At 34.4% G+C, this 18,155-nt stretch overlaps 2 protein-coding genes and 1 long non-coding RNA gene across 3 annotated transcripts; 2 read left to right on the top strand and 1 right to left on the bottom strand.

The window, feature by feature from the left end:
- Window positions 1–3,386: 3,386 nt before the first annotated feature.
- On the bottom strand, window positions 3,387–4,788 carry LOC132614931 (uncharacterized). The gene is made up of 3 exons (XR_009572508.1): window positions 4,616–4,788; window positions 4,069–4,110; window positions 3,387–3,904 (listed from the first exon to the last, which is right to left on the bottom strand). It is a non-coding gene; the product is annotated as an uncharacterized LOC132614931 (long non-coding RNA).
- Window positions 4,789–6,563: 1,775 nt separating this feature from the next.
- On the top strand, window positions 6,564–11,662 carry LOC132615289 (mitochondrial intermembrane space import and assembly protein 40 homolog). Its single transcript, XM_060329853.1, has 4 exons — window positions 6,564–6,808; window positions 10,309–10,343; window positions 10,436–10,561; window positions 11,198–11,662. The coding sequence occupies exons 1-4, from the start codon at window positions 6,718–6,720 to the stop codon at window positions 11,405–11,407; spliced, it is 462 nt and encodes a 153-aa protein (XP_060185836.1). The 5' UTR covers window positions 6,564–6,717; the 3' UTR covers window positions 11,408–11,662.
- A 1,513-nt stretch (window positions 11,663–13,175) lies between these two features.
- LOC132613820 (tetraketide alpha-pyrone reductase 1-like) lies at window positions 13,176–17,026 on the top strand. The gene is made up of 5 exons (XM_060328079.1): window positions 13,176–13,489; window positions 14,465–14,637; window positions 14,756–14,944; window positions 15,501–15,856; window positions 16,746–17,026. Exons 1-5 carry the CDS (start codon window positions 13,207–13,209, stop codon window positions 16,885–16,887), a joined length of 1,143 nt encoding a protein of 380 aa, XP_060184062.1. The 5' UTR covers window positions 13,176–13,206; the 3' UTR covers window positions 16,888–17,026.
- Window positions 17,027–18,155: the final 1,129 nt, after the last annotated feature.

Here is an 18,155-nt window from a genome sequence, read left to right as displayed (position 1 = left end):
ATATTATTTCTTTTCGACTGTTTGGTTTGTTATACTAAAAATAACATGAATTGCATAATTTCTGAAAAGAAATTGTTTGTTTACAAAAATATCCGCAACCTTATTGAGTAGAAAAATGGTTTGAGGGACCTTAGGGGTTATTTTTTCATTGTTTTATCCACCTTATTGAGCAGAAAAATGGTTTAAGGGACCTTAGGGGTTATTTTTTCATTGTTTTATCTAGGGATAATTTATTCCGGACTATTATTCTACCATCTCGAAGGGATAACTAATCTCGATACTGTTTCTAATTCTGATATAACTTATCTTGGATTAGTAACCAAACATGGGATAAGACTCTAATTTTTTAAAGAAAACAACACAAAATACCCATAAAAGGTAAAATATTTACCCTTCTATGCCCCCCATAGAATTTAATAACTGAACTACCCACACACCTATATAAAATTACCCGTGTGCCACTCCTAAAGAATTGCCGATAATATTGCCGGCCTCGATTCGCTACTTCGTACTACTTGGTTTTTGTCTTTTCTTTATTTTGTTTCTTTCTCTCTTTTTTCCCCTTTTTTTCCCTTGTCAAAGATAAATAAAATACAAAGAATAAAATATTAATTAACCATTTTTAGATCAATAAGAATATAGAAAAATTATTTAATTAGACTACAAAAAGAAATAATTAAAAAAAAAACTAAAGTCACTATTATTTATTAAAATATAAAAAAATGGAAAGCATATTCGTATAATTTTTTTATTTTGCTACTAAAAATAAAACTTATATCTAAAATATAAATCTATTTTTTATAATTTATTGCAAAAATTAACTTGCTATAAAGATTTAGAACTAAAATATTAAAATTAAGCTTAACATCTTTTTGTTGAACTTATTTTATAATTTTTTTCTTTTGAAGGAATGAATTTGTACTTTATGATACCTTTTAAATACATGATATGTACCATGTGATTATCATAAAGGACTTAGAAGCATTTTTTGAAGGAATGAATCAGTCATTTATGATACCTTGTCAGTATATAATATATATCATGTAGGTATCATAAAAGTCTGTTTAAGAAATGAACCTTCGTTTATGATACCATGTCAATATATGATATATATGCCAAGTGGGTATCATTGATGACTGAGCATTTTTTTGAAGGAATGAATCAGCCTTCTATGATATCTTGTCAGTGTATGATATATCATGTAGGGCCAGTCATTCATATACCCTGTTAGCATACGATATATACCTTATGGGTATCATAGAGGATTAAGTTGTGTTTTTCTTAAAAGAATGAATCATCCTTCTATGATGCCTTGTCGGTATATGTTATATAACATGTGGGTATCACAGAAGATTGAGTTGTGTTTTCTTCACGGAATGAACCAATTCTCTATGATATCCTGTCAGTATATGAATATACCATATGATTATCATATAGGATTGGAAAGTGTTATTCATGAAGAATGAACCAGATCTCTATGATGCCCTGTCAATATATGATATATACTATGTGGCCATCATAAAGGACTCAGTAATATTGGAATAGATCTGTTGTCTATGATACCATGTCAGTAAATGATATATACCAAGTTAGTATCATTGATGATTGAGCTCTTTTTTTTAAGGAATGAATCTGTCATCTATGATATCTTGTTAGTATACGATATATAACATGTGGGTATCATAGAGGATTGAGTTGTATTTTTCTTGAAGGAATGAATCTCAGTATATGTTACATACCATGTGGGTATCATAGAAGATTGAGTTGTGTTTCTTCAACGAATGAACCAATTCTTTATAATACCCTGTTAGTATATGACTATACCATATGAATATCACAAAGGATTGAAGAGTGTTTTTCATGAAGAATGAACCAGATCTCTACGATACTCTGTTAGTATATGATATATATACCATGTAGGCATCATAAAAGACCGTGTAATGTTGGAATAAATCTATCGTCTATGATACACTGTCAGTATATGATACCATGTGTGCATCATAGAGGACTGAGTAGTGGATAAATCTGTCATAGATGATACCCATATAATATGTATCTATCCTGACAGATTATCTAGATCGACGATTTATTCCTTAAAAAATACTCCTCAGTCCTCTATGATACCCTGTCAGTATATGACACATACCATGTGAGTATCATAGAGGACTGAAGGGTGTTCATGAAGAAATAAATCCGCAATCTAAATACTCTATCAGTATAGACATATACCATGTGAATATCATAGCATACTGCAACAATATACTTTAACTGACACTGATTTGGTATACTATATGCTATAATAAGTCGTTTTTGAGATATAGAAAAAAAATAATAATAAATAAATGTACTATATCGGATCTCTTTTTTATTGATATAAAAAAAAGAGAACAAAATAAAGGAGCCAAAAGGTTTATAGAATTAGATTATGAAAAAAATAAAAAAATAAGGAAAAAATTAATTTGAAAAAAAAAAAAAAAGAGATAAAGTGAAAGAAAATCACCGGGAATTTAAAAAGAACTAAAAGAAAAAAAAGTGAATGAAATTAGATGCCGAAGAAAAGAAAAGAAATAAAAGAAAACTGAAAACAAGTGAATGAAATTAGACTATGGAGAAAAAATAAAAAAAGAAAAAAGAATTAAATAAATTAAAAAGGAACAAAACATAACGAAATAAAAAAAGAAAATAGAAAAAAAAGAAAAAAGAAAGGAGCTAAAATTAAATATGAAATTAGATTATGGTGAACAAAAGAAAATAAAGAATAATATAATTTGAAAAAAATCAATGAACAAAAACTGAAAAAAAGAGAGAAAAAAGGAGAAAAGAAGAAAAAAAGATAATAAGTACAGAAATAAAAAAGAAAAAAATAGACAATGATCTTCAAAAGCTACGTAGAAAGGGTAAATAGTTCTGGGGTATGAAAAGATAATTATTTTTTTATTTTTTATTTTTTTGCACAGATTACCCTTCATTTGTGGTGGTCTTTAATTTTTACCCTTCAAATTGGTGGTCTTTTAAGGCAGAATTTGCAAAGATAGAGGGCAAAATTAAAGACCACCAAATTTGAGGGGCGAAAATTAAAGACCACCCCCACAGAAGGGAAATCCGGCAAATTGCTCATTATTTTGTTGGTAGTGGGTATTGGTGTTCTTTCCCTAATTTTTTTTATCACAAAACTATTTATATTTGTCCAACATACCAAACGACTCTTAGTAACCCATATGACAAAAATAGGAACTAATGTGTAAATTAAACTATTTATGCTTGTTCAACATACAAACTATTTAGGGAGAATAACCTAGGGGTGGGGTGGGCGTTCGGTTCTTCGGTTCGATTTTTCAAATTTCGGTTCGATTTTTTCGGTTTTGATTTTTTGAAAGTGGACACCGAACACCGTACCGAATTAATTCGGTTCGGTTCGGTTTTTTGAAGTTCGGTTCGGTTCGGTTTCGGTTTTTCTAATTCGGTTTTCTACTTGTTGGAGACTGGGATACTTGATTGATTGGTCGTAGCAGACAATACTATATACAATTGTTTCATGTTTTGAGATGTCACGAAACAGGAAAAATAAGTAGCAGATAGCAGCAGCCAAGGAAAAATAGCAGCAGCCAAGTAAGTAGCAGCAGCGAAAATCAGTAGCAGGCAGCAGCCAAGTTGGCACAAAAATCAGTAGCAGTCGTAGATACAAAAATCAGTAGCAGCAGCCCACAGTGATAAGCAGTTCAACAAATACTCAAGCTGCTGAATTATTGCAATATGGTATACAATTGCTGCAGCCCAAATAGGAATTATCCTTACAACACATTTAGCTTCTTGCACTTGCTGCATACTGCATAGGTTCCATGGATTGGCTGCTGATCCATCACTAATACAAAAAACAGTAGCCATCACTAAATTCAACTGATGGCTACACAAACATGGCATTTGGTCACCAAAAGAAAGAAGAAAAAGGAGATCAGATCAAATCAGTAGCTCTATAGCAAGTTAGCAACAATTACCACTTTTAGACCATAAAAGTCATTAAAGTAATTATTACAAGATAAGTTCAGTGAAGAATACCATCCATCTTACCTAAAGATGCCCTGAAAGGGGATAAAGGAAAGCAAATAGTCCCTGCACCAATTAATGAAAGAAACAGGAGGTAGTCCCTGTCAATAAAATTATTGTTGACTAAAAAAAAAGATTTGACAAAAAAAAAATCATACTGTATTACTTTAGTTTCAGCACTCTTTTCTTGCTAATAAGGCTATTAACTATTAAGTAGAAGTAAAGCAAATAACAAAGGGACGTACAAATTAACCTCTTTTGGGAATTCTTTGCAGTTTCGAAGAAAAAAAAATAGAGCTCTAAAACTACAAGAACAGATGTTATCTTCTTCTTTTCTTTACAATTCTAAAGATACCCACTGATAATTTAAGAAAATTTAACACCCATAATAAAGATTTAAACTTTACTGAAAAGGAAAAGAATTTAAAACAAATCCAACCCAATACTTACAAATTCAGTGATTCTTTATCTAAAACTAGCTAGAGTTCGGTGAAAAAAGAAATTAAGGTTCAAACTTATGAAAAGGAAAGAACAATCAAACAAAGAAATTATAAGGAGAAAATGAAATTACCTTGGTGTAAGGTGCCTGAGAACTCCCGCCGCCGTTGGAACTTGGACAGAGCAGTGTGGATCATGTGAGGACTGCTAAGTTAGGCGTGAGAAGGAGAGGAGATGAGAGGAGGCATTAGGGTTGAAGTTAGCGTTAGAGTTAGAGGAGAGTCAGCAGACGAGTTGGACTTAGGAATTAGGATTATTGGATAGAATTAGATTGCTGGTCCTGGTAACATGGTAAAGTGGTAATACTAATTTGGGTCAGTAGGATGGGCTTGGATATTTCACAAAATGGGCCTATAGAGTGGTGTGGGCTAACCATACCAGCTAAGTGATTAGTGATCTGAACTGAAGTAGGGGAGAAAAATTTATTTGTGAAATTTTCGGTTTAACCGAATACTGAAGAACCGGTGAACCGGAACCGAATATCGAACCGAACACCGAACCAAAAAATTAAAAAAATTGAAACCGAACCGAAAAATCGAAAAAACCGAAACCGAAAAACCGAACTAATTCGGTTCGGTCCGGTTTTTCGATTTTCGGTGTTTATGCCCACCCCTACAATAACCTATATATACATAAGAATAGAGTATATTTACAAAATATGACGATACTTTTCAGTTTACAAAATATGACGATAGATTTCTTACAAAACATATACGAAAATTTTCGCTCAAAATTTTGTGTATGAAAACTGTATGAAATGTATATATCTCGCTCAAGGCTTAAAGATTTCGCTCAATATTTTGTGTATGAAAACTGTATGAAATGTGTATATCTCGCTCAAGGCTTAAGTTCGCTCAAATTTTTGTGTATGAAAACTGCATGAAATGTGTATATCTCGCTCAAGGCTTAGAATTTTCACATTTTTCATATGTGAAAACTGTATGAAATATGTATATAACTGTGTAAATTTTGTTAAGTTCATGTTAGATTTTAGGAAATTTAAAACAACTACAATAACATTGTATACAAATTTTATCCAATATTCATATAAATTTATACAACAACGACAACATAAAAAACTTAATTTACAATTTTCATACAAAGTCAGCATACAATTATCATACAACTTTAATAGAAATTTGAAAAAAATCACGCTTCAAATCTCACGTAGTGATGCAATTAAAAAGCTTTCTCACTGCTACCCTAAGAAATAACCGAATCCAATGAAGGGTCATCAACCAAATCAAAAGTCTTTGACAAAAATGACGTAATTGATGTTTTTTCAGATCTGTGTTCTTTAGATATGCAGCCGGAGTCATCAATATATATTCTAACAGACACAGAGAACTGGGAGAAGGGAAGAGAAGGGTGGGGTGGTGGAGTTCTCGGAGGAGACAGAACGCAGAAGGGGAAGGGAAGTGTGGGGCGGACATGTTGAAACAGAGAATAGGGAAAGGGGGGGTGGTGGGCTTAGCTTTTAATTTTTTTAGATCTGGTATATTTTATAATTTTGTAGGTATGTTTTATAAATAAGAAAAAGTATTTTTATATTTTGTAATATAGAGTCTTAAGTAGTATTATTAAGTCATTTTCCCTTATGCTTGTCCAACATACCAAACGACGGTGAGGAACACATGTGACAAAAATAGGAACTGATGTGTAAATTTAATTTGGTGTAAACACACCATGACTTTTTTTTTAATTTTCCAAAAATAGGTTCACTGGAAAAAAGAAAAAAAACTTATAAAGGGTGTGTTTGGTATAATGGAAAGTGATTCCTGTTTTTCTTTATTTGGTATTTTAAAAATATTTTCTCGAACCAATATAACACACCAATATATTCTCAACTACTTGATACTATCCACGCACCCCTACCTGCCTATGCCACATACCCACCCCCTACGCCAAACCTGCCCCCAGCCCCTACCCCACCTCCGAATTAAAAAAAAAAGTGTTTTGCTTTATATATAACCAAATGTTTTCAAAACAATATTTTTCAATTTGCATAACAAACACAAAACAAATAAATAAAAAAATCACTTATATTCGAAAAAATATCTTCTTAAAAAACATTCTCCGTTATTACCGAGCACACCCCAAATTTCTATATTGTCGTATCAACAAAAGGCCGAAGAGTCAAAGACTCAGCAGTTTCATCAATTGTTAAGGGAAAAAATGGGACAAGTGCAAAGTGATGTCACTGACAATCAATCTCAAAGTGTTAATAATGATTCTCAACCACGTTCTCTTGATTCTTTGATTGCTGGTACTCCTCCATTTTTTTTTTTTTTTTTGCTTTTTTCAAGAATCAAGATTCAAAGAACTGTATGGCTTAGTAATTGCATTATAAGGACTTCCAAGTTCTCAACTTTATCCTCAATTTTCCCTTTTACTCTTTTTTTAAAATTTATTTTTTTAAAGCTTTTGGATGTATTTTTGCTCCCTTTTCAAGAATCAAGATTCAAAGACTAGTATGGCTTAGTAACTGCACTATAAGGACTTACAAGTTCTTAACTTTGTAAAAATTGCATAGGAGAGTTTTGTCTCTAGTTACCTTTTGGTGTACTTACGAGGTCCCTATTTGTATAGCGGATTGAATCTCTTCTTGAGAACCATATTTTGGTGTCGGTAATAGGTTCTTCCTTTGGTATACAGCTTGTATACAGGGTTTCCCATTGTTAATAAAATTATTTACATTCAAAAAAAACTTTTTTCCTTCTATTGGGGTTTGGAGAGGAGTTGAGGAGGCCGGTGGTGACTGAGGTGGAGTCGGGAATTTCATTAAAGGGGTTAAAAAATATAAAGGCGTAGACATAGGAAGAAGTTAAGCGGATTCAAAATCTACTAGATATATATATACAATAAGAAATAAGTTTAACCTTATATATACAGTGTAAACTCCACTCCCTCCCCCCCGGGTGGTGGGCATGGGCGAATGTATAGTAGTGAAGGTATGTATTTTACAATTAGAACAACGATAACTACTTCAATCCCAAACCTTTTGGGCCGACTATATGAATCCTCTCTATCTATTGAGTCTTGTTCTAGTCCATTTAACTCCAATGCTAGATAATACTCCCTCCGTTTCAATTTATGTGAACCCATTTGACTGGACACGACATTTAAGAAAGAGGGAAGACTTTTGAAAATTGTGGTTCAAAATAAGTCTTGAATATTTGTGTGGTTGTAAATCATTCATAAAGTGAATTTATTTGCAAATTAGGAAAGAGGTCATTCATTTTGGTACGGACTAAAAAGGAAACAAGTTCACATAGATTGAAACAGAGGGAGTATGTAATTAGGGATCTAAAACTTTAGATTCTCTAAATCTCCCACCTATCACTACGCTATATCTCTACCAAACAGACTTGATGTGAGTAGTGGCAGAGCATTCAAAAAAATCCAAAAATGCCTCACCTTGAGTATGAACTTGTATTTTTCTTATGTTAAGGGGATTCAAAAATTTAATATATGTATAACAGAATTGTTTTTAGCCTATACATGTTGTATAGTTTTCGGATGAATTGAATCTCCTTCCTTCCTTCCTCTGCCACTGAATGTGAGGGTAGTAAAGACGATAATCTTAATCCCAACTAGCTGGTATACTCATGTATAGTTTAAGTTATTCAAAAGTATATAAGTATAATAAGTTTGTATCGACTATGAGAAAGACGTAGTAGGTATAGTGTTTCTCTGTACCCATGTACTTAAAAATCTAGATTCACAATGGGGACTGGATGTGGATCTGAAGTGCAAACTCTGCCGTGTTCACTTAGAAACTCGAGATTATATATTTGTGCATTGTGACTACTCAAAGTGTCTATGGATGAAACTTCTTTCCTGGATTGAAGAGGATTATTATGCTGCTGCTAATTGGGAGAATCATTTGAAATGGGTGCTCAGCAAGACAAAGGGCAAGTCACAAGCTGCTCAAACTCTCAAATTAGTCTACACTGAAACGTGCATGCTGTGTGGATGGAAAGAAACTTTTGAAGATAAGAATAAGCATGGAATGTAGTAGCAAGAGAGATAGCGTATGTATGTTGTGTGAGAGGTCCTGTGGGAATTAGATCTAGGTTACAGCAGATGACTTTCTAAGCTGCCTTGTATCTCTGCTGTAATCTTTGAGTTTTTTTCTCCTTAGATAGCAACCTGTGTTAGGGATGCTATGGTTTTGTGACCATTCGCTTTGATGATTAATAAAAAGTTAGTTACCAAAAAAAAAAAAAAAAAAAAAAGAAAGAAAAAACACCACACCAGATTCACCTTCGGTGGTGAGGGAAACAGGGTGCGGTTTCCTATGCGTTGCTGCCACCAGATAAAGGTGGGGGATATTTAAGAGAAGATAATCTAGAATGCAGTTTTCCTGTTACCCATTATCAAGTGTCCCACATTGGTTGAGGGATAAGTTGTTTGTCTCCTTATATAGTCTTGAGCAATCGTTAGTTTATGTTCTAGCTTTTGAGGTTGAGTTAGGCCCAAGGCCCATCTTCCTAACATGGTATTAGAGCCAGACCTATTCTTATTCTCGTGTCTCTCCATATTAGGCCCCTATCTTATGTTATCCATGCTTCCAATTGCTAGTTCTAGGCGTGCCAAGGTGTTAAGTGTCCCACATTGGTTGAGGGATGGGTTGTTTGTCTCCTAGAGGGTCTTGAACAATCCTCACCTCATGAACTAATTTTTGGGGTCGAGTTAGGCTGAAAGTCCTTCATCTTAACACTCATTAAGGAATCTTTGGTTTTGTTTTTGCTTATATAATACTATATGTTTTTCGTGTATTGATACGTGATGTTATAACCGAGCTCAACTATTTTGGGATTGAGGCAAAGTTGATCGATTGCAAATATTTTACTATTTTCTGGGTTGGGAACTGATAAGAGCTCTGATTTAACTTCCGACGTGATTAGCTATCACTGCATTTTTGCACGTATTGTTTTCTCACCAGCTTGTCAGAAGCGAAGAGCGCAAAAAAGCAACAAGATCCATGGAGCTTGAAAGGAAAAGAGAGAAGTAAAGCGCACACTTTTTTAAAGTGAAGCGTGCAATTTACGAAAAATTAAAAATACCATACATACGTGAATTTAGCACTGTAATAATCAAATTTCTATTTCTGATATATGATATTTCAATATTGAACCTACTCCATAAACTTGAAATTCTAAGAATATACCATTTCTCACTAGGATCACGTTGCACATCATTGCTTGAAGCGCACACTTATCTGAAGAGCGTAGTTTCACCATGAAGCGATGATCCCTTGCTTCGCATCACTTCATTGTTTTAAGTGACAAAGCTATTGTTTGTTACCATTCTCAAAAAAACAAAAAGAGAGAGAGAGAGAGAGAGAGAGAGAGAGAGAGAGAAAGCTACGGCTTTTAATAAACATTATTTCTCACTGTAGTTTCTTTTTTTGCAACTTTCTCTGCTATTATCTGTATGTCTCTCTGAGTGTCTGTTGTTATCTCAAATTCCTCTCAGACGCATTGTCTTTAGATCCAATAATTACAGTTATCTATTCATCTATTTGTATAACATCAACAGGCATACTTAATCTGTAGTGGAAGTAGTTGCTATTTTTGAAGACTTGAGCCGTGTAATAAGTATTGACTGACTACTGCTTAAGATGCTGGGACCATATTTAAGTTGAAAGGTTCCTAGGACTCTGCATTTCTCATTTTCATCTAAAATTATTGAGAAATAACAAGAATACCTGGTGCAAGAATTTATAGAACACATCACAAATTTTTATCCCCTCTCTTGTAGAAGCTGCAGCATATGGTGAAGATGGTGAGGATGAGGTTGGTTCAGTTTTTTCGGATCATAAACTTACTCAATAAAAGTTGAAATTTGTTACTTATCTATGCTCAAGAAACTGAAACTCTACTTTTAGTCAATTGACGAGAAAGCTCGGAAAGCCCTAGAATGCCCTTGCATTGCTCATTTACGGGGTGGCCCCTGCGGTGACCAGTTTTCAGACGCTTTCCTCTGTTTCCTCAAGAGCACAGCTGAAGAAAAGGTAACTGCATTTATATGCTCCTTTTTCTTTTTGTAATTTATATTATTGGTCTTTCTTGCTCATCTCCTGTGGAGAGATGTCATATCTTGTTTCATTTTTTTTTTTTTTTTTCTTGCCTCGGAGCTGATATTCCTGTATGAAGTTCAGCTTATTAAGTGCCCACATAAGTTGTAACATGGTAAACATTGGTTAGGTTATTCAGCTAGAGTTGTACCTATTTATGTGTTCTATATTGTGAGAGGAAGATTAATATTATGTGTTTTTTCTTTTTCCTTTCTTGTTTTTTTCGAAAAGGTAGATCAAATTATAGATAATATGTTTCTAGAGGCTGCTTTTCTTTTTTCTGCTTGAGAGGATTTCAGTTTTGCTTTCTCCATACTCTAGAACAAAATACTAGTATAAATGTCATTAGACAAAACCAGGCATCAAAGATTGGTTCCTTGCAGTAAATTGACTAGGATGTAAATGTAATAAATATGATCAGGAACCTTTGTCGTCTTCCTTTCATTCATACAGGACATTGAAAAAGAAATGCTCAAACACCGTCTTTTTGAACAGAAAGGGAATAGAAGATGAGTTTGTATTTTCCATTTTCTTCCTTTTAACATGTTGAAATTTCTGAATTTCCCACTGTAGGGCTCTGAGTGCGTTAGTCCGTTTGTCGCTCTTCAAAGCTGTATCAAGGCAAGTCCTAATGCTTTTTCGAAGGATGTCCTTGAGGACAATGATGATGATGTGAGCAACAAAGATGAAGTCCAGAAGGAGGAAACACCAAAACAAGAATATAGAATCATCCCTCCTATTTGGTCTGTAGAATCAAAGGGGACTAACCGTAATAAGCTCTAGAAGGCTCATCGTTTTCTTTTGTTTTTTCAGTTCTTTGATTCGAGGAAGCTCTGGTGGCATAATATTCTAATACACTAAGTAGCAGTGTATTGCAAAAGATTTCTTTTCCTTTGACATTTACAGGATCAAACTTTTGAAGTTTAGTAAAATGGAACTATAGAGACTAGGCTATAGCTTCGAAGGGAAGTTTGGATTGGTTCAAGTTTTCATGTGATACTAACTTTTCAATGTTATGAATTGCTATTTTATGGAAAATTTTACTCAAAAGTCTCTTCCATAATTTCTGCGGGAGGTAAATAGAAGTTTTAGGTTCAAATTTGACCACTTAGAAGTACAGGGATCAGAGGTGAATTTAGGATTTGAAATTTATTATATGGACACGTTTAGTGAATTTTTCAACTCGGAGTTTGGATTTGAATTTGCCGTACTCGTACTTTCCAGGCTAGATCCGATCGTAATGGGGAAGGTCCTTAAATTTAGAACAAGGGATGTACTAGTATTGGAGGAGAATGAGGAATTATCTTTCGTTAAGCTGCTTTTATCCTGGAACATGTATTTGGGATAGTTCTATCATAGTTGGATGTTAGCATTGAGTTGAGGTGACTTTCCGAGATAATTATACCATTTTAAGCACATATAGTAATATTTTAAAATTCCAAGTATATGTATGAATCGCTACTAGATACATTGCCGTAATCTTACAAATAAATTATATTATTAAAAAAAAAATAACAGTGCAGTCTTCTTGTCATACGACCTGATGTTCTCTTGGGGATACCTCTTTGATGCGTCTTTCTCGTGATAGAAACATAACAGGGAGAAACTAGCACCAAGGAGAGCTTTATTTTTTTAAGAGAATGAAGATTGAATTGAAAAGCTTCCTTTACATTCTTGTAATAGTTGTCTTAAAAATATTACTCGCGGCAGAGATACTTTTATCAGGCGTTTGATTCTTTATACCAAAAATGTGATGTATAGCGTAACTAGCTAAATATGAGTTTGTTTTTAAAAAAATTTAGAATCGAAAGAGTGTTGATGATAGATTTAAGAAAATATAAAAGGTAATTTTGTATTTGGATGTTTAGTCCATGTATAGTTATTCTCAGTTATATTTAGGTATAAAATAATACATCAATTAGTGTATTAAATTAAATATCAAGATTAGCGGTGTAGGACTTAAAAGACCTAGCACAAGTGGATAAACAATACCAAAAATTTATACCAAGATAATTTTATGCAATTCACCAAACCAAGTGTGAGTCATTACGCTGAGGCATATGTAGTCTGTAACCTTTTGGCCAGCGGTCATAATTTTCAATATTGAATATAAAAATATATGTAATAAAATATTACTACTAAAATCTCGACAAATATTATATTTGAACCCATAATTATAATAGTACAATAAATTCGGTGTCAAGAATCTTCAAGGTTGAACTCATTAAGTTTAAATTCTAATAATACGCTTCCGTCTTAAGGCACATCTGGTAAGATTTATTGGACAAATTAATCACCGTGTAAAATATATAAGTTATTTTTTAATGTTTTCTAGAAGAAAATTTAAGCCATGAAACTTTCTACGAGTACAAATAAACTCTTAATCACACAAAAACAATTCGCATACAACTCTTAATCACAAAGATAATTTGCTTAGGACTCTTAATCACACAAAGATAATTTGCTTACAACTCTTAATCACACAAAGACAATTTGATTAATACTAGTATTAATCTAAAGCGGCAATAGGGTGTTGGGGATTTTACTAGTTTAAAAAAAAAAAAAACTAATGCAGGTGGTGAATGCCAAAAAAGCCACAGAAAATTAATGATTCACCTTCTTTAAACCAACTTCAAGAAAGCCCAACTTTTCCCTATATATACACACCAATACATGAACTTGGTGCTACCAAGAAGTTGAAAAACATGGAAATAAAAGAGGATAAAAATATAGTAGTAGAAGAAAACACCAATAATTACAAGGGAAAAGTATGTGTGACAGGTGCATCTGGTTTTGTAGCTTCATGGTTGATCAAACGTCTTCTCTTGTCTGGTTATCATGTCATTGGCACAGTTAGAGATCCAGGTACATTGACTACTCGTACTCTCATCTCATTACTAGTCTATGTCACATTCAGTGGTGAAATCAGAAATTCTAACGAAGGGACTCAAAAGAACGCAGGAATACCATAATGAGGATTCAAACCTGCGACCTAAAGCAATTTTTGAACCACCTATGCTGCTATGCTAAAGCTTCCCTATATATATAAGTTTTGTTCCTTTACCTTATCTGCGTAAGGAAATTTTTTGACTAAAGGGGTTCAGTTGAACTCCCCTCGTGGGATTGAGGGTGGCTAATTTGGTGAGCTCCTACCTTTCTACAGTTAGAGGTGGATGGTCCAAATCCATCAGTCACTTGACATCCCTTTTTCTTTTCCCTTCATAACATGTAGCTCTGCCCCTGCATACATTTGTATTGACATCGAATAGATACACACAATCATAAGTGAAAATACTCACTGGGGAGAGTCAAAATATAATTTATACCTTTCAAGGGGATACAATATGCAGTATATATACACTGATAAAAAATTGATCTATCTATACAGGTCAATAGACTCCCCATGAATAAGGGTTCCTTTTCGGGCAGCCGTCCTATAGGTGGTAGGGTAGGGTTGTACCACTCTGTGGCCAATCTTCCTAACCACACACAGGTCTGGCTTAGAGCACGTGAAACGCATCACTACCTCGTAAGGGTGATGAGACCATAGCATGTTACACAAAACTATCGCTTTCTCTTTAATGTTGTCAACCAAGATAAGTAGGTGGGGCGAATCAAATATATATTCCAGTCAATTGCCCATCCAGTCAAGTGCAAACAACACATTAGAATCACGCGATGCACGCTGCTGGTGTGCTCTGCTCGTTAGACAAGCAGCAATAGCTCTGCCCCTAAAGGGATACGTATACATAAATGAATTCTTGTAATATAGTTACTAGTAATGGAGATTCATCCATTCATCTATTTCATGGTAATGAAGTTTTTATGTCAATAAATCAGGGAACCAGAAGAAAGTAGGACATCTATGGAAGCTACAAGGAGCAAAGGAGAGACTCCGTCTGGTGAAGGCTAACCTAACTGATGAAGGCAGCTTTGATGATGCCATTATGGGTTGTGAAGGTGTTTTTCATACTGCCTCACCTGTCTTGGGAAAGCCTACTTTTGATGCCACGGTATCCAAAATCTTCTATCCGTTCCATTTTATATGACAATATTTGACTGAAAAAAAGAGTACCATATAAAATTGAACGGAGTGAATGACCTTCAAGTAACTAATTTTGCATGCTGCAGGTTGAAATCTTGAATCCTGCAGTAGATGGTACCTTAAATGTGCTAAGATCCTGTAAGAAAAATGCAAGACTGAGACGTGTGGTTTTGACTTCCTCTTCTTCGACAGCAAGGGTAAGAGATGACATTGACCCTAACATACCCTTGGATGAATCATCTTGGAGCTCTGTCGAATTCTGCAAAAAATTTGAGGTATATACATCTGTTCTGCTATTAACATTTCCTATAAAATACTCGGTCCATTCCGTTTGATATTTGATTGAGTATGAAGTTTAAATATTAGTTTGACTTTACATACGGAAGTGTGTACTAAAGCAGTAGTTGAAAAGATAGTTTGATAGTGAGAGTATCAGTTAAAACTTTAAGGGTGTGTTCAGAATGGAGGAAATTTTCTATGTTTGGTTGGTCAACATTTCCTCTAGGAAAACAAGTTTCTTAAAAGTCAGAAAATGACTTCCCTTGTAAAATTAGGAAAAATAAGTTTCATAAATGGCATTTCACATTGATCTACCTCCCACGCCCGTTTCCCCTTTGCCCTTCCCCACCCCCACCTCCACACCCACCAATCCCATTTCCACCCTCGTTGTGTTTGCCTAAATTATGTAAATGCTATTCAGACAACTTTTTCTGTTTACTCATCAAACACCAGAAAATAAGTTAGCAACCTATGTATTTTCGAGGAAAACATTCAGATGGGAAATATAAACAATGATCTCAGGATCTCACCATTTTACTCTTTCCATGCAAGATTTGGTATGTACTATCAAAGACCCTAGCTGAGAAGGCTGCTTGGGAATTCTGTGAAAAAAACAACATTGATCTTGTGACACTACTTCCCTCTTTCATCATTGGGCCAAGTTTGCCTCCAGATTTGTGTTCAACAGCAAATGATGTTCTTGGTTTGCTTAAAGGACAGACAGATAAGTTTGAATTCCATGGAAGAATGGGTTACGTTCACATAGATGATGTAGCTCTCTCTCATATACTTGTTTATGAGCATCCAAGTGCTCATGGGAGGTTCCTTTGCAGCTCAAAAGTTCTTGACAACAATCAACTTGTCTCGGTTCTATCAGAGCGCTACCCGTCTTTGCCTATTCCTAAAAGGTTAGTATAATCCCGAGAAGAGGCAGATCCATTACATAAGCTGTGGGTGCATTTGAACCTATTGTCTCAAACGCAAGTTACATACAGTCAAAACTCTATAACATCTTCTCTATAACAACATCGTTTGTTCTGATACTTTTTGGCTGCGATAGCGAAATGCTGTTATAGAGAATATATTTCATAACATAAGTCCCAAGCCCGGATAAAGGAGGAGGGTTGCCGAGGGTCAATCGGAAACAGCCTCCCTACCCAGGTAGGGGTAAGGCTGCGTACATCTTACCCTCCCCAGACCCCACTATTGTGGGATTACACTGGGTAGTGACCAAGACCAACATGAAATAGATCAGTTCCACAAAAGCATGGTTGTTATAGTGAAATGTTGTTATAGAGGATGACTGTTACAGAGAGGTCTGACTTATGTAGTGGTGGATTATAGCAGGAACAGTCATCAGAAATTGCTTTGCTAAAATTTCACTGTATAATATTTTAGATAAACATTTGGTTTAGGTAGTTAGCACCACTTCAAAATACAACAAAGTAAACACTAATTTAGAACATGAAGTAACTCCTTAAAACCCCTAAAGCTCAAGTCACAACGCCATGTACAAGTCAAGTTCAGTTAGTAGGACTATAACACTTGCACAAAATCCTGCATACGCTACTATACATACAGAAGTGAAAAACTAAAACCTATGTATGTATGTGAGTATAGTAAGAAAAAAGGTGCACTTTACTGCTTTTAGTTCTTGGATCCGTCTCTGTGACCTAGAAATATCTACAGCTACATCTTTATTCATTACCTCTGCTAAAATCATATAGTAATAGAAACTAGAAAGAAATGCAGTACCTCTTTGATGAAGATTCCCATTTGCCAACACTGCTATTTCAGGTTTAAGGAATTGGATCGACCTCCCTATGAATTCAACACTTCGAAGCTGGAGGGCTTAGGAATGAAATTCAAGTCCATTGAAGAGATGTTTGATGATTGCATCGCATTCCTCAAAGAGAGAGGCCTTATTTCTTCCATCTAAGATACACCATTTCTGCATAAAAGCTCTGTAATGAACCTTGGATGTTTTATTTTTTGCATCTCATGTTCTGATCCTTTGTTGCCTATACCAATGATTACCTCATCACCATATTATTAAAATGAAACTTGTCCTAGCATAACACCTGTGCTGCTGTTGCTTAGCATTTATGACATAAAACAAGCACGTACACAATCCACATATAAAATGCCATAACAGATATAGCTGTCCTATGCAGAATCCAAAACCAAACTTATCAACGCTTTAAGTTTTGTAAACCTAAAAAAACGAGTGATCAGGAATCAGCTAAAGTTTATGACTGCTCAAGATATTAGAGCAAAATTCTCGCATGATCCCAGTGATTAGAAATAGTTGCACGTATAATACAAAACAACTAGATAAAATAGAAAAGTATGAAACATTGGCCTTTGAAGCGCATGATGATTGAAACTCTCGCTTTTATCATAAATTGAACCGACTACACTGATAAGCTACCAAAAAATATAACATTAGAATTTCTCACTATGAAACAACACTAGATCAAACCAGACAATAAAAGGACAGCAAAAGGAAAAAGAACACATTGCTGTATTCACTACCTAGTAATAAGATTAAAAACGAAAACACTTAATCCAAATTTACCAAAAAAAAAAAAAGGGTAACATTTGATTGTGAGCCTATGCGTCGATTACTTACCCTCATAGACAGGCAATGCCAATAAATCAGAAAACTTCAAATGAAAAGCTCTAACATCACCCAATTTTTTCAGAACAAACTCAACAATTTCTTCAATGGCAGCTAAAACATTCTCCATAAGTTCACCATTTTCCAGTCCTAGTCTCCCAATTTTCAAAACACTACAAGTCCCACTCCCTAAACACAACAAAGTCGACGAGCATGCTCTTTCTATATTATTACAGTTGCACGTATAATACACATAAGTAGCTAAAATAGAAAAGGATGAAACAACTGTCCTTTTGAGCACATGATTGATTGAAACTCTCACTTTTATCATAAATTGAACCGCCTACACTGATAAGCTACTAAGAGATTTCCCACTTGAAACAACACTAGATCAAATCAGACAATACAAGGACTGCAGCAAAAGGAAAAAAGAACACACTGTAGTATTCACTGCCTAGTAAGAACAAAAATGGAACACACTTCATCCAAATTTACCACAAAACATAGCATTTGATTATGAGCCAATGCGTTAATTACTTACGCACTGGAATTTTTTTTTGAAGAGCCAAGATCTCACTTTCTCTGCT

Source organism: Lycium barbarum, chromosome 10, assembly GCF_019175385.1.
Source record: "Lycium barbarum isolate Lr01 chromosome 10, ASM1917538v2, whole genome shotgun sequence".
Lineage (NCBI taxonomy): Eukaryota > Viridiplantae > Streptophyta > Magnoliopsida > Solanales > Solanaceae > Lycium > Lycium barbarum.
The sequence above is the reverse complement of the archived record's forward strand: the minus strand, read 5'-3'. Positions and strand labels throughout refer to the sequence as shown.